The sequence below is a fragment of the Hippocampus guttulatus genome, chromosome 11 (assembly GCF_054856545.1).
Source record: "Hippocampus guttulatus isolate MCC_2025c chromosome 11, RoL_Hgut_1.0, whole genome shotgun sequence".
Taxonomy (NCBI): Eukaryota; Metazoa; Chordata; class Actinopteri; order Syngnathiformes; family Syngnathidae; genus Hippocampus; species Hippocampus guttulatus.
The window spans coordinates 9,600,808-9,620,683 of NC_141271.1; the positions used below are offsets into that span (position 1 = coordinate 9,600,808).

The 19,876-nt window shown below is 41.6% G+C and overlaps 1 protein-coding gene across 2 annotated transcripts in view; it reads left to right on the forward strand.

The window, feature by feature from the left end:
* The first annotated feature begins 5,944 nt into the window (after positions 1 to 5,944).
* Positions 5,945 to 19,876, forward strand: part of LOC147197996 (ephrin type-A receptor 6-like) — a 117,018-nt gene continuing 103,086 nt past the window's right edge. For both annotated transcript variants that reach the window (XM_086124503.1, XM_086124506.1), the window contains exons 1-2: positions 5,945 to 6,472; positions 17,608 to 17,672. In XM_086124503.1, the coding sequence (XP_085980629.1) occupies positions 6,394 to 6,472; positions 17,608 to 17,672 (144 nt within the window). In that variant the 5' untranslated portion in view covers positions 5,945 to 6,393. The remainder of the gene's footprint in view (positions 6,473 to 17,607; positions 17,673 to 19,876) is intronic.

Below are 19,876 nucleotides of genomic sequence, written 5' to 3' on the forward strand. Positions count from 1 at the left end.
TGAGGACCTTTTGCAAATTGCAATTCACTTCCTGATATTGGCATCATAAAAATTCAACCTTTAATCTGTGAAAGAGGTGGAACGTTGGCCTACTGAACCAAAATTTGCCGTGTATCTCGAGGTCTCCTTGAGCTATTTCTGACACATTTTGTTATGCCATATTTGTGTTTGTTTGATGCATCCACCTCTCAACACCCCTTTAAAACTTCACATTTTCTTCACCGTTCTGGTCACGACGACTGCAGAACCCAAGTGTGCCTCTCAAGCAATGCTTAAACACACCTACTATGAGCAGGTGAGGTGAACTATCTACTTGAACACAGATTCATGAGTACTTGCAAAGAAATCCATGAAACGCCAAGCGGTAAAAAAAAAAAAAAAAAGGGCTTGTCAGACTCAACGGTGTTCTCTCGCCAAATTTAGCCCCTATGATGGATGGGTTATTTTATACACCATTAATCCATCCATTTGTCAATTACTAATGGAAATGTGGGGGTTAAGGACGGGAAGGCGGGATTCAGGAGCTGTCAAGTCGCTGCGTGGCACCTTGCACGGCCGCTGGGTCACTGACTGTGATGACAGTGTGTCTGCAAGTTCGCTGAAACGCTCCAGAAAGAGTGCAATGGGTGATAATGATGTTTATTACCCTTCAAGCTTATTATCAATGCTGTCATTTCCTGTGGTGATTCATTTGTTGTGTGTGTGTGTGTGTGTGTGTGTGTGTGTGTGCGTGCGCGTGTGTGTGTGTGTTTAATTGTGCACAGCATTGGCTGAGCGCCATGCATTGTTTTGTTGCCTAATGAGTATTCGCTTCTTAACAAGTGTCATGTTGATGACATGGAACATTACAGTTGAAAGATAATGGCGATGGATTTGTTCCCAGACACGTTTTAAACTAATAATGACACGAATGGCTAGACATTTGGGGAGATTGTACCAATAAAAGTATAATTTTGTAGACAGTGATTTCTTAATTGGGTCTTCGGAGAGTAAATTAGTGAGAAGGAAATATTACAAAGCCCCGCTGTTTCCTTTTTTTTTTTTTTTTTTGCTATTTGTTCAACGTTAAACTTGTTAGTGGGGGGACTCTGGTTAGCAATACTAACGTCGAAGTAAAATAGTAGAACAGTACTGTAGTTCAAAATAAAAATGGATTAAGAAAGTGAAAGAAAATGATGTGAAGGATGAAAGGTTTATGACGACCAGCTGACAGTCTTCAGATATTACCCCCGTACTCATCCCATGTCCTTCTTGCATTTCTGATTGATTGCCAGATATTTCTTTACCTGTTGGGGTTACTGGCGTACCGGCTTCCGGCTCTGATGAGGTTCTCTTGCTGTTTGCTGTGCTAATTTGCCGAAACATCACGGCCAACAGTTTTCACTCAATTCACCCATTAGCCAGCTGGGGAGGTGGGTGACCATGGACATGCAGCTCAGCTGCAAAACCCATGCAATACGTTTTGTGCAATTCTCTGCTAGAATATTTATATTGCCTATATTTATCATTACTTACTTAATTTTTGAAGAGTAGTGTGTCTCTGACCTCCTGATGGATTGTCTTCCCTCTAGCCTTTCAGAGTAGATTTGTCTTAGATGTCATATCTCTCAAAACAAATGTTCACTCCTTCATATAGGAGGGGTGACAAATTCATTTTTGACATGTCCCTCATTGTAGTTTCCCTTGGAGGGTCATTATGACTGTGAGTCCATATGATGTATGATCGCCTTATATTAACACATACACACAACAAATTGATGGATAACAACTTTTGAAATCAGAAGCCAGTTAAGAGCAGGGGGGGGGGGTTTTCGACTACTTTTCAATTTGTTTTAAAAAGGGAGGTTAGTGAAATGCTTGAAATATCTAAATAGTATTAAAAGTCAAAAAGGCAATTTGCTACTTTTGGTATTTCAACAAGAAACAGGAAGTCACTGCACATGATTTGCCTTAGTGGACCACGTAAAATTATGTTTTGAGCTGGATCTGGCCCCGAGGCCTTGAGTTTGACAATTTTATAAATTTGGTAACTGATATAAGGGCATGCTTAGTCATGGCTCTTTATTTTTTTTCTTCTTTCTTAAACATGTCTCAGACTTATCTGAGCACTTCAGAATGGAACTTTGAGAAACAACTTGAGGTTATAATTACCAAAAATGATCAAAATATAAAAAAATAATAAAAATCTGTCTTCTGTCTTGTGAAAAGGGCATTCGTGACTCTGTTGGTGTTATAAAGTTTTATCCTCTGCGTCACTTTTGCTGATGCGGTCTTGTTCCAGCTTTTTGCCTGTGATGAGTACAAATGGACGGAGCATGTTCTATCGGCACAGGGGGGGAAGAATAGCTCATAGTTAGGCCCTATACACAACAGTCACACCTCACTGGAAACCATTACAGCAACGGAAACCAAATCATTGCAGGGGGCAGCGAGAGACGACCTTTTGTAACTGGGTTATCTCCTTCAATCATCATTCTTGTGAGACTGGAGTTGTGTCACCAGTTTCACCTTCCAGAGGGACATCATCTTCTTTTATTGACATGTCTTTCTTTTGTTGTTGTTGATTTTAAATTGACCAAACAATGGTGACGTTGCTGGGGTGGGTGGGTGGGGGGTGTAGTTATTGTTGCAGAGTAGTCGCATCTTAGCAAAGCACAAATGCTAGTCTGACATGGTGAAAAGAGAAAGTAAAAGGTTTAGGGAGACACTGCAATTAGGAAGGAAAGATACGATAAAGGGTTTTAAGGTGAGGAAATCAAATCTGATTGGAGCATGTACACCATTTATGCCCCGTTTTTCTTTTTAGACTATGTGGTTTACACGTAACACACAACACATGTTAAATCTTTACCTTTTTCATCCATGTTCCCTATTTAATACCTTGACTATACAGCACAATAGCAGTCAAATGCAACACATTTAAATATATCTGACCAATAATAATACATGTGATTCGCATGGCTGCATGCCTCTACTAACCCCAGACACAAAAGCACGATTGTTGTATAAAATTGATCATATCATCCTCCTTGGTGGTTGGCATGGGTTGCATAGAAAATGTCAGCTGGCAGTTTTATACCCTCTGTGTGGTGATGGGCTGGCAGCTAAGCATGGGAGATGGATTGTGATGTTGATGTATTTACCTTCACTGTGCTGATAGCGAGTTGTTCCTATATGCCCTGATTGACTGGGTATCATCACAGCAGCCAGCGCAGCTTTGTTTAACCCGGTGAGACGGGCGGACGGGTTGCTTATTCACTCATGAGCCGTCCATGAAGATGAGGGGAAGACCTTCGATCTTGGCTGACATTGCTGGCTCGGCAGTCGGAGCAGGTCACTGACGCACTGCATTTGAATGGAGGTAATTGTTGGGTGTCAAAATGTGGAAAGTCTCATAATATTCTCCATCGGTATTGGTTGAAGTTGGTGTCTTGGTAGAAGCATGTAAAATGGGGTCTGCAAATGTTTACATAACTTGAAAGTGACACGACTGGACTCTACCAAAATATACAAGCTTCTTAAACCAATTAAAATACAGTTGTATAGTTGGAGTCTTTTCCCGATCAGGATGATAGATGTTAGCGGTCAAAGTTACGTACCCTGGAGATGCTAATCAGACAAGTTGATGTTTCTAAGACTAAATATTGATGAGGACTACTTTTTTCTACTAGGATGGTGAACTAGCACACTGGCATCTCACTGTCAGGAGACTTCACAATGAACATCTGCCAAACAGATTAATGGGCCGTGCTGGATAGGACAATCAGGTGTTCGGCAAGTGGCCCGCAACGTCACCGGACCTAACTGCTTGTGACATCTTTCTTTATAGTGTAAGGTTTATGTACCTTAATGCAACCCTGGACGTGCTGGAAAATCATCCCACTGAATTTGTACACATGATCGCTTTGGATATGCTGCAGAGAGTGGACAGAGCTAGACAACTGTATCAATGTTTGCAGAGGAACCAGAGCGGCGCACACTGAGCTTCGATAAATTGGTGTTTCTAAAACCTTCACCGGGTCAAGGCATTAAATTTGAATAATCTCACAGAACACCACCAACAATTCTGGAATAATGAAGATTTTGTCTCAGTTGACTCAAAAAATGTATACTTTGTTTGAAGTCTGCTTGTTTAATTGGACACAAAGCTGTTATAAAGCTGGCAGGAAACCATGACTTATACCCCTTTCCCACTGCCGCAAAATCACGGGTAAGCACGCTTTTTGGGGCAGTGGGAAAGGAGTGTAGATCCGTGCGAATCAGTGTCCACCAGCAAGCAATCGGAGGCGGGTTGTGATCGCCTCGGATCGCCTCCGCTTGCAGTTTGAAAGCCTAACATGGGACTTCCCGGTAATTACGTGATGACATCGGGCGGTACGTGATGATCGCGCGCCATCGGCCTCGTGTATAGCACGCCCCCACAACAAAGCTAGGAGATCGCCCCTTAAGCTGTTGTCTCAGTAGTAGCAAAGAGTTGATCCCCCGCTGCTTTTCGACCATTTTGAGGATGGTAAAAACATGATAAAAGAAAGAACACTCGCTTCCATGTTGCATTGTTTACCACCAAGAAATCTGTCACACTATCATCTACGCAATCACAGCGTGGTGACGTAACCAGACGCAAAGTGGTGGTGGTGGGGGGTGGGGGGGGCGCAGAATCGCCTTCTGTTGGTCAATGGGAAAGGGACATATTGCCAATTGGTTGCGTGTCGCCACGGATCACTACTACCCACTATTTTCAGTGGGAAAGGGGTATTACTCTGTTGTATGAATGAGAAGAGGTGGAGTTTATTGGACCATCTGCCAATCAAAAGTAGAGCATTTGATTGAATTGCTTTTCACCACACATCGCTGGCATAGATGAATGAAGACATATACTATCAAAAATAATTTGGGACAAATTAAATGAAATTGGGCGGCCCGGTAGTCGAGTGGTTAGCACGTCGACTTCACAGTGCAGAGGTACCGGGTTCGATTCCAGCTCCGGCCTCCCTGTGTGGAGTTTGCATGTTCTGCCCGGGCCTGCGTGGGTTTTCCCCGGGTGCTCCGGTTTCCTCCCACATTCCAAAAACATGCGTGGCAGGCTGTTTGAAAACTCTAAATTGTCCCTAGGTGTGAGTGTGAGTGTGGATGGTTGTTCGTCTCTGTGTGCCCTGCGATTGGCTGGCAACCGATTCAGGCCGTCCCCCGCCTACTGCCCGGAGACAGCTGGGATAGGCTCCAGCACCCCCCCGCGACCCTCGTGAGGATCAAGCGGTACGGAAGATGAATGAATGAATCAATAAATGAAATTGGATAACTTACTGAGGTGCCCCTGATGATCTCTCATGGCAGTGGTGCCATGTACTGTGGTTGGGAAATCTGCCTTGTGCCACATGAACTGTATCATGCATATCTTGGTTTTAAAGGAAAGAACCTTACAAAAGGAAAAAAGACGCTCTGTTTGTTTTTTGTTTTTTTCTTCAATGACGTGAATGAGAAATGCATTCTACTCTGGGTATTGGTTTTGGTGTGTGTGTGTGTTTATGTATTTATTTATTTCAAGGTGACCCCCAAACTTTGGAAGGTTAATGTATGTATTGAGAATGAGAGAGGAAACGCACGCAACCCCGGCTCGAGCTTGCAAACTCCACACAGTACAGTATAGGCCCTGCGTGAGCAAGTAATCGAACCCCAACATTAGAACCGTGAGCTGGATGTGCTGCTAACCACTCTGTGCTGCCCTGCAGTTATCCGTGATATGTGGTTATAGTTATCTTGGTTATTCCGGTTCAGCATATGATGCTACTGTAATCTTCTGGAAGCACATGGCACAAACCCGTCCGTCCCCTACCATGGTCTCCTGACGCACACAAACACGCACTCGCACGCGCGCACGTTGCCTTGTCAGCTAACCCCCTCTAGTGCCGATCCTCCTGTACAGATGCGCACAGTCTCCGTCGCCGCGTGCTTCGATCATCTCCTCCTCCTCCTCCTGCGCCCTCTTCAATCGTCATCCTTTCAGAACCTCGCTCGCTGCAGCAGCGGTCCGGACAGGAGGCACATCTCGGAACACGATCGGGACAACCGTCGCGCGCGCGATGAAGCCTCAGTGCAAAGATATTTGCGCGATGCTGAAAGTGCCGCAGTAACTTAGGAAATGTGCGAAGTTTTGAAGCAGCTTATTGTTTGATGATTGATAATTGATCTTTTGTCAACTTACCTCTTGGCACCTTTATTGCTGCTGCACGGTGAAGGGATGGATCTCGTGATGAGCAACCAACGGGACTAAATGTAATCAGGAGCAGAGCAGGTGGTGCTTTTTTTTGGACGACCCTGTCGTCGATTGTTTTTTCTTCCCGGCCACGCACGCTCTCGGCTCCGCTGCAGTCGGTGACCGATGTTACAGCAGATATGAGTGTCGGACCACGATTTGTCCCCGTTGTACTTTTTCTTGGAATTGTCCTCACTCGCTGTGGCCACTGTAACCAAGGTGAGACACTTTTACACATGCAGCATCTTGTGTCTTCATCGGAGACGCGTTTACAATGCATGAATGCAAAAAGTCTTTGACTAGACATCCCTAACTCGCATGCATGTGTAAAATATTTGTCTAACTTTTGGATTGTGGTTGTGCTTTAGAAACTGGAGGATAGAATTGTTCTTTTTAAACTAGTTCTGAAATACATTTTAAACTGCTAATGTGAAGAATCAAATGTTTTACGTTTAGAATCATCCAAATAGCCCCTCATCTAAATTCTAAATATGTCTGCATTAAAACACTTTGACTTGTCTCAAATATTATCATTTAAAATTTGCAGACATATGAATGTAGCTCAAAGTGTTGGGTTGACAAACATTTTGTTTCATTTGTGTCTCTTTTCAAATATGAAAATGTATTTCAAACTTTCTCGATTTATTAGTACACAAACATGCCGGTATAGAAAAATCTGACATGATGACAAATTCACAGCAATAAAATAGGATTGATGTGGAGGCGTAATAATAGAAGATGATAAAATGTAAGCTCGGTGTGGGTGACCTGATTTAATTACACTTCAGTACACGCGTACACACAACAGGACAAGCATAGTTGCACTGAATAAGTGAGCGACAAAATGAGAATGTTCATGTGTGAGTGTGTCATCTTGCATATCAGTTTCATGGTAGGTGGTGAAAACAAAAGTGGCTCAGAGTAAACAACCGGTAAAATCCAGTGTGGAGTTCACATTAACTCCGTTTACAAGATGTTGGGACAAATGATGGTTCCATGTGTTTTGGGCTGCGTGTCTGCGCCAATGTGTTTAAGGTCTCAGGCATGGTGTACATTTGTGTGTAGTGTCTGTGATTGTGTTCACACTCCCACACGTTCCTCTGTGCATGTCTGCTGTTTTTGTAATGACGTGGATGCAAGTCAAAGTATTGCCAGCCATCAGTCGTCTTAGTGACGATTATCGATTTGTCCTTTCAGGTATTTTAGTACTTTATCTAGCTTCGATAAACCAACTTAGTTTTTTTTTGTTTTATATCCCTACATGTGTCGAATGAGTGAATGGTGTCCGCTGGCTTCGGTCCTTCATGCTTCTATATTGACCACATACGCGAAGAATTCTTGGCACGATTGCCGTCATCTTTCACCGAGTGGTGGAGCTCAGTGGGAAGATTTGTTAAGTGTCATCACATGTGTGTCAATGTTTCTCACCACAGTTTTGTACCGGTTTTGATTTTGTTAGGTCATTGCCCAATTGAATTCAAAGTGTGCGGCTGTACCGTGTATTGTCATGTGCTAGTTAGAAAATAATCCCATGATTTCTGGACTGAGGATGTGTGTTTTGATCGGCTGCGTTTGTCGGTGTGTGTTCTTCCCAGGATTTTTCCAATGAGTTTGGTAATCGTATGCTGGATTGTTAATACTTCTGCTGATTGCACGGAAATGGTTGTTGATTAATTGCATCTTGAGGCAAAAGTGACAAGTGCACTGCTTGTCTGCACTGTCAGCACTGTTGATTCAGTCTGAGTTAGTCGGCATAGTATGAGATAGGGCACTGATTCCCAACCACGACTGAACACAGTGGCCCGTTTTAGATGAGAAAAATCTCACCATAAAGTATGAAGACTAAAATAATTAGGATGTTGTCTCTATTTACCAACAAACGGAGTGAAAACTGGTCCTGTGAACATAAAGTTAATATATTGGCAGGAAGCCGCGGCTTATTTTGTTTTGTTTATTGCACCAAAAGCATTTGATTGATCTGCCTGTCACTATAGGTTCGTCGATTACGAACAAAAATGTGTTGTGAATTTTCTGATGAATTAATTGGAATTAGATGTTCAGTGGCACTTGTGATTGTGTTTCATGCCACCCTGGTTTGGAATGACTAATGTCATGCAATCTGATATTTGGTTCAATATGACACAAACCCCAAAAGGAATGAGATTATTCTATTCCATTAAAATTGTATTAAAAATAAAGATAAATCAATCATTTCTTTTCCCCGCAATTATGATTAAGAGATGGAATAAATTGAGTCAATGGCCCATAACGTCACCATGTATTAAATGATAATTAAAAAAACAAACAATAAATACAAAAACACACAGACATGTATTGTGTATGGCATTAGGGGTTCCTCTGCGTTGTCACTGATGATCATTCTTTCAGCAACGTTATACAGACGAATGGCGGCCGTCTACTGCATAAGGCACGATATGATGAAGTTGCACAGCTAGTTGATGTGGTCCACAGCATCCAGGTCCAAGATAGTCTCCAGTCCACCTGTGATTGTGAAAATGTTTTTTTTTTCCCTGAAATCCCGTTTTCCTTTCATTGCTTAGCCGTACTGCTGATGGGAAACAGAAGCTCACACGATTCCACCCAGACACCCATGTGTAAATTGCTGCTATGGAAATCAGGCCTGGAATTTCAAAGAAAAAAAAATAGGACCTTTCCTGGCTGTTGGGAGAACAATTAAAACAAAAACGACAAAGCTATCTGTAAGCTGGCACGGCAACACTTTCACGTCGACATTCAGTCCATCATTAACTTGTCTCCACCCCCCCCCACCCATTAAGATGACAGCAGCAATTTTCTCAAAAATGACAATTCATGAATCCAATTCACTACCCTGATTCATTGAGATGTTTTTAGACAGCACAAAAGTAATCTGAAGACAAGGTCTGTGTTCCTTATTTCAGACATTGCTGAGAATGTGATTGTTCTACGGGAGGCAGAGTTTCAGGAATTACAAATCGGGGATGTAATCCATCCTTGGCCAACGTGTGAGTCATGGGGAGGATCTAACAGACTTTGTGAGAAAGTCTAAAGGCAGCCACAATTATATGTCGGGAATATACTCAGTCATTCTGTTGCTGTTGGACCAGTATGAACAAAGTACAACAAAATGCAAAGTGTGCGTTTGCAATAAACGTGGGAATTATTATAAGTTATGTCGCTCTCGGTGGTTTGTTCAGTTTATATCAATTTTGAAGCCTTTAATTCTATTCAGGAGGAAAAATCAATTCGCCAATCAAGGCATCAAAACGTCAACTTGCATGCCGAGGGAGCTCATGCGTGCAGTTGAATTCTTAATGCGGAGAAAATAACCTGGTTTCTTTTCCCCGCTCAGTTCTAAATATATCGTTAGACCAATGCATTTCAATGTAAAAATAATTCATTCAAAATGTATGTATAAACTGTTAATGATGCTATGCAACAAAGATTTTTCTTTGACGGTTTTGGCGGTAAAATGTACAGTATGCACATGTATCTGCGACTTTGGAAAGTTGGGACATCACCACCGCAGCCCTTCTCTCTTTAAAATGATCCCCAAGTTGATGCACATTTTTATTTTTTTATTTTTTGTCTTTATTGCCTCTCGCTTTACATGTGTCCTTGACCTCGTTATACAGTATATAGGTGAATGCTTAGGAGCCAGTCTTTAATCATCCACTGAACACTACGGTAAATTACATTTCATCACCATAAATGTATGCAGTAGCCAAGGAGTCAGCAACCTTTTCAAAAACGAGAGCTACTTCTTGGATACTGTTTGATGCTTCTGAATTTGTTGTCAATAATAACCACAGATATTTATAGATGTCAAGGATGGGCAACTTAAATGTTGGAAGGGGGCACAGCTTTTCATCAGTGCTACTGGGTTGCAAGGGCTGTTTGGCACGAAAGATACCACTCAAGGATGACACAATAATGCTGGCCAAGAAACCAACATTAGGTGCAAAAACTCATTTTGTACATTAGTTCACAGAAATCAACTCACTGAAAATGCAAATATTTTTGAGGTACTAGGTTTCCTCTTATATTATTACAAATCTGCAAAAAACATTTGGCCTACTCACGTTGGCGGATAGGGCAGTATAAGACCCATTCTAAGTGCAACCATTACATGTCTGCCATCTAGTGGTGATTGGTGGTATTGCAACTTAAAACTACAGTTGACCCCTGCAGACTCAAATTTGCTGATTTTTTTTTTCTCAAAGTTTAGATTTTTTCTCATTTTCCGGAAGAGTTTTCACCATTCCCCCTAGTTATTACGGATAACATGAATGTGTCTGATTTCCAAACTATATTTTGGCTATACAGTAATAAAAAAACTATACATCATATGACATGACTGAAAGTGTTAAAACCCCAAGACATAATGTGACTTGCGCTAACACAATTTTAAAAAGAAGTGACTGCAACTGTGACAGAGTGTTGCACATCCTAGGCATTAAATACATTTTTCTAATTAAAATATCCCTGTTTAAAAACAAACTTCTGCAGCACCTCCTCTGTGTCCAATGCTACGTTCACAACGCCTCGTCTTTCTCACCGGAGTTTGATTGCAGAATACTGTACTATGAATGTAGCTGCTTCATTCACACCATAGTCGATCGAAAATGAAGCGTGGAGTGGTATCACATCACATGATAAAAGTTACAGCATGGTGCAACGTATGTAACTTTTTTTTTTTAACACTGGATTAACGCTAGTAATAGTTTGCAAAAAAGCAAAGTGTGTTCGGGCACAGACGACATTGTTGCCATTGCCAATGTCTTGTAAAGGGAATCATTTTAACCAGTTGAGTTGATTTCTCAAAAGAGACATTGGTTATAGTAATTTTTACGGAATATTTTTCTCATGTAATTTTGCAAAACCTTTATGTGAAGATGCATAAAGTTTCAAAAGTCTGAAAACTTGATTAAGGCAGGTTTGAAATCCTGATGTTCGGAGACCTATGTGGATTAGTAAGGGGTAAAAGGTTCACAGAGATGGTTTGTTTAATCTTAAAAAAAAATTCTTAGAGTAGTAAAAACAAAAATCAACAAACACATTATCGAGCAACTATTAACTGCCTAATTGCTTGTCAAATCCATCAATAATTATTTAGATAATCAATTGTTTAGATACTTTAACTCAAAATTGTCCAAATCCTCAGAATTTCAGTCTCTCAACATAAATACTCTCACATTTCTGCAGTCTTCTATCAAAGCAAAATGATTATCTTTGTTTTTTTTCTAAGACATATGCAACCATCTGCTTTTGCTTTGGAAAACAATGATCAACATCTTCACCCATTTTCTGACATGCTACAATCGAAAGCAGTACCTGAATTATAATGTCATCATAATTTATGTTTTTTGCACTTTTTTTTGCACTGTCACATTACAACACCATTGTTTTATGTGCTTCTGATTCATCAATTAATCAACAAAACAATTGACGGACTAATCGATTATTTAAGTCATCGCATGAATAATTGAAGCACGAAAGTACATTTCTCATTTCACAATTATTTATTTAACTTGTTATTAAATTCGAGTGGAGTTTTAAAAAATGTGGCATCTGCCATCCCTTGTGGTCTTTGTAGAGGAGGGAGCGAAGACAAACTCCTTTCATGTTATTAATTCATCCGTTGGCGAGCAACCTCACATTGGCCAAAATGATCACTGGAGAGAACGGTTCAAATTTTCTGCTTCGCTTTACTTCACTTCTCCATATTTCCTCTGAGATGCATTCTTTGCCGAGGGGATGCCGGACAGCTCCTTGAAGCTCCTCACAGTTGTCGGTGAAACATAGCAAAAAAAAACAAAAAAAAAACATTTGTGATGGTGTCTAAACTTATCCTTTATCATTCATTCATTCATCTTCCGAACCGCTTGATCCTCACTAGGGTCGCGGGGGGTGCTGGAGCCTATCCCAGCTGTCTCCGGGCAGTACGCGGGGGACACCCTGAATCGGTTGGCAGCCAATCACAGGGCACACAGAGACGAACAACCATCCACGCTCACACTCACACCTCGGGACAATTTAGGGTGATCAATCAGCCTGCCATGCATGTTCTTGGAACGTGGGAGGAAACCGGCCCGGGAGAACATGCAAACTCCACACAGGGAGGCCGCAGCTGGAATCGAATCCGGCACCTCTGCACTGTGAAGCCGACGTGCTAACCACTGGACTAACGGGCCGCCATCCTTTATCATATAACATCTAAATAAAATATTAATATTACTCTTCCATATGGGACACCGGTTCCATATTTGAAGTGGCATAGCTCATTGCGGTTGTAGATGAGTGTCGTAATAAACGAGGGGGAAAAAAGGGGAGCGGGGGGTTAATCAGAGCAAATCGTACATTGAGTACAATGTTGACGCATCATGAAACATGGCTATTATGTCAGCGTGAACATTTGGAATAAGTGCCTCGTCGGCAGGTTTGGGTTTGAGGACTCGAGAGAATATTTAAAGCAACTCAGTAAAAGTTCATATGATGCACAGAAGCAGTTAAGATCTTTTTAGTGATGCGCCATTGCCATCTAATCAGCATTCAGGAAACATTTCTTAATGGTGTCCCTTTATTCGAAAAGTACCAACATTGCTTGTCCACCTGCTAAATTGACGGCGGTCAGTAGTGACTCGCCAATGGCCGTATCACAGTTTTTGGAAGAATGCAAATTGACATGAAGTAGGAGCTGTAAGAGGCCGCCGACGAATATGATGCTATTTCAGGGTGTTTGTAAGGCGTGCGGAGGCTCTAGGACAGACAGGCGATGTCATCATTCCGCTAGAGCTCCATTTATTTGTGAGTTGGCCGGCTCATGTTCTATTTATATCAAACCAGTTGAAGTCCCGGCGGACCGCCTGCTCCAGGCAGAGTCTGTGGGTGCCCTCCTGAAAGATAACTCCATAGAGGATAGGCCAAGGGATTGATGGATATGTATTGTATATTGAGGCCAGTTGAACGCACACTGGTGAGGTAATGTACTCTTTTGGAACTACAAAGCGTGGACGCGCGACGTATAAAACCACGGCGAAATGTAAATCCGTCCCCAATGGATTCAGATTGAGGCTAATAATACTCCATTTTTCATTCCCTCTTTACGACAGTAATATTTGAGTTAAACCGATGCATCTTAATTGTCCCCACAAATGAGTAGTGTTCTCTCCCCTCATATTCATCGGATGTTTTTTTTTTTTCTTCAAAGACATTGAAAATGCCCACCGCAGTGCGTTAGAAAGCCGGCCAACCCTCAATAATCAGGCCATCCCCTCGGGAAGGTACTGGGCAGGTAAGCAGCGCAATGTGGCCTAATGATGGCCAATTAAACCATTGGCTTTTGCCAGCTAGTCTGTTCAACCTGGCAGTGGCCCTGACGTGACATCCACAGGCACAGGGAGACAGAGAGAAAAGGGAGCTCTTCCAAATCAAGCTACCGTGAAGCAAATATTAAACCAAACTCAAAGAGCAGAGAGGGCAAACGTCGAAGAAATTCAACATAAAGGCTCGTATGCCAGTCTAGATGCTAAATCATTCTTTAATTGATATCGTAATCTTGCAGGACATGTTTTCCAATGAATCAGTGCTCATGTAAGGGGCAAATTAAAAGTTTAGTGCTTACGCTCTGCTTGCTATTTGCACACGTTATTTGTTTTGTCATGACTGTAAAAAGGATTTTGAATAAAAATTGTGAGTTTCAAGGCGGCATAGGGTCTTCTGATTGTAGAATAAAAAGACAAATTCAAACGATGAACTGAGGTTTGTTACTCTCACTTCAGTGGCTCCACTATGGTTGTGATGTTACACAAAGTCGGTCTTGACTTAATTTGCGGGGAAATTCTTTATGATGTCACACAAGATGTAATATACTATGTGTCTGTAGCAAGTTTTCAGACTGTTTCTGAGTGTCGAAAATAATTCAAAAGGTATTATCTGTGTGGATGAGAAATTTAAATTCACGCTGACATGGCAGAAATGCATCAGGCCATCATACGTCGAGAGCAGCAAGTGGGTCCTCAAAGTGCCCTTTTCACACTTTAACCGACTCCACACTTGAAATGATCCCAATTCAAAAATTAGCCGATCAACTCTGAACTGCACTTGAAACTGTCTTAAATTAAAACATTACTGACTTCATTCACTGAACATCAAAGGAAGTGTCAATTCAAAAATAATTAGCCACCCGCAAAAGGAAAAGGCAGTGGTAACCTCATTTGCAAAAAGGTAAACATACTACAGGGATAAATTCACCAGGAAAATCTGACTCGCGAAAAAATAATCCAAAACATGAATTCTTTGGAGTGACGGTAAGGTCGAATGAATTATCCAACAAAAACCGAGAGCTACAGGGGAAACTCAGTATAATATGCATGACACAAAAAGACACAAGAAAAATGTAAAAAAAAAAAAAAAAGTAAAATGCTGATTTGTTGAAAACAAAAACTGAACATGGCAAGGCAGACATGGGCTGCATTTAAAACAAGATACAGATGCAGCAAAACAATGAGGTTACAAAAAGAGACTTCCATCTATTTTCTGTACTGTTTATCAGATTTATGGATGCAAGGCTCTCCTACGAAGTAGACCACAAAAAATGGAGGGAATAATTTTGCCGAAAAACTGTGAAAGTGGGACTGTAGAAACTTGCGAAAGAGTGTACTGGTTGTCCGCCTCCTTCTCGCTGCCGCATGCGTGCGTGTCTTCCCAGATCAGCTTTTTAAAAAGGCGGGCATACATCAATGAACCAAACAAATCCGATGATGCAGTTGCAGCACCACTGTAGGCTCCTTTACTGCTGGATTGGCTCATAAATGCCGCAAAAAAAAAAAAAAAGTCCAATTTTCTTCTCTGCTTGCCTCAGCCTTGTCAGAGAACCTCCACAGAGATGTAAATGTCACTTCTCCTCGAACACAGCAGTTTATAAATGACGATGATGTATACAGCGCTGAGTTGTTATTTGAAGCGCTGTCAGTTGCAATTCACACTCTCCAAGTGTAATGGCTGCTGATTTATACAGGAAATATCGTGCATTGGAAAAAGTGGTCGGAATAATCAGACTGTCTCCCCCTTGCAGCCCTACAGGCCACTTTCACAGCTCTACATGGACGTTGTTATAAAACACTGATAAAGCTTTGATTTGCCAGAAGTGCGCGTGTGTAAGCTTGTGTGTGTTTATGTGCAATTCGTCATGTAATATTGTCAGTCAACAGTCGCTCGCGGACAGATTTAGGAAGTGTGCGGTTCTGTTATCATCAGATTCTACTTTGATGACTCAGAGCAGAGACATTTGTTATGCGATTCAAACCACTTCAAGTCTAGCGTGCAGTATCATTCTTGCTCTTTCTTAATCTCTCCGAGACATTGGCATAAAAATATTGATCATAATTGCTTGATAAAACTAGAGATGTTCGATACCACATTTCTCAGACCAATACAGTACGAGTGGGTTTTTTTTCAACAGATAGCGATACCAAGTACTGATATTACTTGTACTTAAAATACATTAAATCTAAATGAACTAAATGACAGATCATTCTGAAGTAGGCGTGACGATTCACAGGTGTGTCGCGGCCACAGAGTAGCATCAATTATTGGCAAGGAATACTTACTTGATGTGAGATTTTCTTCGTATTATTTTTTTGTCTAAAATATCGTTGGCTGGTCATCATCCCGCATGTATACCCGATAGCTTGAAATTAGGCCGGATCAGCCTGATATTGGTACCTGGTATTGGTACTTGCCCAGTCCTAATAAAGACGCATGAATCCTTAAAATTGACTTCTCTTGATGATTTGGTGATCTGTCTGCTGCATGCACCACATGCACTGATGCACACAATAACTGAAAGTGTGGGAATTGGTATGCAGATTCTCTCTAGTGGTAAGTAAAAGAATCACAGCCCAAGTGCAGGCTAGTCGTATTTCCATCAAATTTTTAAGAAATATTTGTTTTGAAACTTTTTTGACTGTAGTATTGTCCTTTAACTGATGTGGAATCCAATTTAACTGAATCATCACAACAGTATTGCTGGTTTTTTTTAAATATTACTATAATGCAGCATCAATATTAAAAATGGTAGCGTGGCTGACAGTAATATTAACTCTACTTTTTTGTTCATTCTTTACTGTTTTTGATGAACACTTAAGTCTAAAATGCTACTTTTTTCCAGTATCGGTCATAATGATGGCACTTGGAATGCTAACTATATTGTTTTAGGTGGTACTTGGCGGAATAACGTGCTGCTTCCCCCAATAGCAATACAATTGCTGGTTTTGACTGTCTGATCGTCCTAGTTTTGCACAAGTGTGATTCAATTGCAGTCTGGAGAGAGGATGAACGTTTCCTGTTTTGGCTGTTTCTAAAAGTCACTCGTCACTTTTTTTGATAAATGATTTCGAAAGGGGCAGCCCTGTGGTCGACTAGTTAGCACACCGGCCTCATAGTGCAGAGGTGCAAGGTTCAATTCCGGTCCCGGTCTTCCTGTGTGGAGTTTGCATGTTCTGCCCATGCCTGCATGGGTTTTCTCCGGGTACTGTGGTTTCCTCCCACATTCCAAAAACCTGCATGGTGGGTTAATTGATCACTGTAAATTGTCCCGAGGTGTGAGTGTGACCGCGGATGGTTGTTCGTCTATGTGTGCCCTGCGATTGGCTGGCAAAGGGTTCGGGTGTACTACCCAAAGAAAGCAGGGATAGGCCCCAACACACTCCGAGACCTTTTGTTAGGATACGCGGATCAGAAAATGGATGGATGGATGGATTTCTAAAGGGGTATAAATATTAAAGGGGAGTGGGATGAGCAGTGGTTCATTTGCATGAGATGGGAGCACCCCCCTGAAAGCATGCTGATTTCAGCTGATCTCTAAAGAATGTGAAAATAAACTTTCATTCACGGTCCTCGGGATATTTTTTGATGAAATGACACGTCATGGGAACTATTTTCAATTATAAATCAAATCATTTGTTCAAACACAGAGTATTTCCATAGCAAGGTTGGATTCCAGCTGGATTTGTGTTTATATCTCAGTCGGTCGCACAGCAAAGGAAACCGAGATTGTGGCTAAAAATGACTCAAAACAGTGGATGGCAGGCAAGGGAACGGACTGTTGACAGCAATTTGAGGGCAATCTATCAGTCCCAAAATTGTGTGGCAAGTGGCAGCACTGTTGTTCCTCGTTTTTGTGTTGCCACGCTGATAAATATTCATCCAAGAAAACTCATTCCTGTTATGATAAAATGCCTAAATGAACATGTTTATGACTGATATTTCAATTTCCAGTGTGAAAATGGAACTTTTGTGCGCTGACAGATGGATAATAGGTGGATTCCCCCCCCCCCTCTTTTTCATTTCAGTTGTGCTGCTGGATACAACGTCTGTGCTAGGAGAGCTCGGATGGAAGACGTATCCTATAAATGGGGTAAGGGTTCTGTGCCCAACTATTACAATTACTGTATTTACTCTCCATGTTGGTTTTTTTTTTTTGTTTGTTTGTTTGGGGGTTTTTTTTGGGGGGGGGGGGGGTCTTTGTTGCATCGACCAGATCGATTATAGTGACGCATACGTTTTTGTTTTCGGTCAGACGCCTCTCTGGCCTCATGGGAAACAAGGTAACTTGGAAACACATAATGAGATCACATCTCTTAGGAGGCTTTTTTAATGTGGTTCAATCTTTTCTTGTCACTTGCTTTCCCTTCCCAGCCAAGTCACCGCAATATTTCACTCCCTTAAATGTGAACTGGGGGGAAGAAAATTGGGTGGCCATTAGTCCATATGTCCAGCAGTAGCTCTAATAAGTATAAATACACACAGGATCTACAGGAAAGCATAGCAATGCTGAGTGAATAAAATTTCACTGTGCATTTGGACCTCATTTCACCTTTGGTTGCCAGTGCTCCAATACAAGAGAAAAATGATTGCATGCACTGTGCCGAACACAGTCTACTACTCAAAAAGGAGATTTCCATTCCGCTCAGACAAGGTGCCTCAAGCACAATTCTGCTATCCTACCTGACTGAAAATGTGAACACAGGTGTCATGTCATATGAAGGTGTTGCTTTACTGAAATAAAAATGGCAATGATTTGGACGTTTTACAGAATATCCATTCAGCACTCAATAATAATATTGCTTTATAGATTTTTTTCTGATCCATTACATTTTTGTATGTAGTTTTAATCATAGAACACTTAGGTAAACTATGATGCGTTCCCATCATCTCTTTGTGATAATCCTCAAATTTCTGAGTCATCTTCTGATTGTTGCTTCCTTTTGAGTGGACCTACAGTAAACAAAAGTCTGGGGGCCTTATTTTCATGCAAGATCTAACTTTGTGCATGGCTGGAGATTTCTTTCTTTTGGTATTTTCTTTCGATGTACGAAGTTAGAAATGGGCGTTTGCGCTGTTTTGAGAGTGAATGCAGCCGACTTGATTGCCAGCCAATTGTTGCGACTCCTCATTATTTTTAAAGTCAGCTCAAGTGAAGTGTGCGGAGCTCTGGAGTCTATGCAGAAGATCGGCACGCCAATGTACGTTTTCAGCAACTGCAAAAAGATCATTGTCGAGCGCCCTCCACCCCCAACTGTGCATCTGTATAGATGACCCCCCCCCCCACCCACACACAAGTCCACTAAAATTGCATTACACCACCTTCACCACAACTGAGACCTGTTCGAGCTGGTCTAAAGTCTAGTCTACTTTCTGTCACCAAATTATCAGGTGCACCGCGGGCGTGTGATAGAAAATGCCCTGATCTGCAAGGATGCCCAGCGAGGTTTAGTGCCGTCTGCCAAATTAAACACTTTAAGCTAAACTTAAACTGCCACAAAAATTTAAATGGAACAATTTTTGCGCATGTGCATTTTCTACGAAAACAACGCTTCTCTCAGTCACATTCTTGTTGCTTACCCTTTGTGTGGAACAACAGTGACCAAAAGACAAGGCATTGCTGTTGCCCTTCTTAACATTTGGCATGTCACTGCCTGCTCTGATGATGCTCAAGTCCACTTCTCAGCAAAGTGTCTCACTATAAATCAACGTCCCTACTTGACTCGATGAGATGTTGAGCCTCTCACATCTGCTGACAACTTTACTTTGATGCTTTAAATTGCCAAGCAAGTTCGTGTAGTTACTGCAGTTGGAACACTGGTGTCAAACTCAAGGCCCGGGGGACGGATCCGGCCTGCTACGTCATTTTATGCGTCCCTTGAAAGTAAATCATGTGTCACCTTCTGTGATCCTTGCTAAAATATGCACACAATTGACAAATTGTCAATGAAGTTTTGCAATATTATTTAGAGCTGTCAGTTTAGCGCGTTTTTATTGGCATTAATTCAAATTAATTTTAACGGGATAAAAAATTTTCTCGCGAGATTAACGCGGCACATGTCACAGCGGATGTTACGTTGCTCTATAAATAAACCAGAAACAAAACAAAAAGCGCGCTGCATAGGTCCACGCACGTTTGTTTTGCCAGCCACAGCAGCGCGAGACACCGAAAACGGATACTTAAAGAGTTAATGAATGGAAAGTTTACTTTTAAAAAGTTGCCAGATTGCTCCACTGACAAGACCAAAGTTACCTGTATCATACAGGTATATGATGTATACACAATTGTTACTTGTT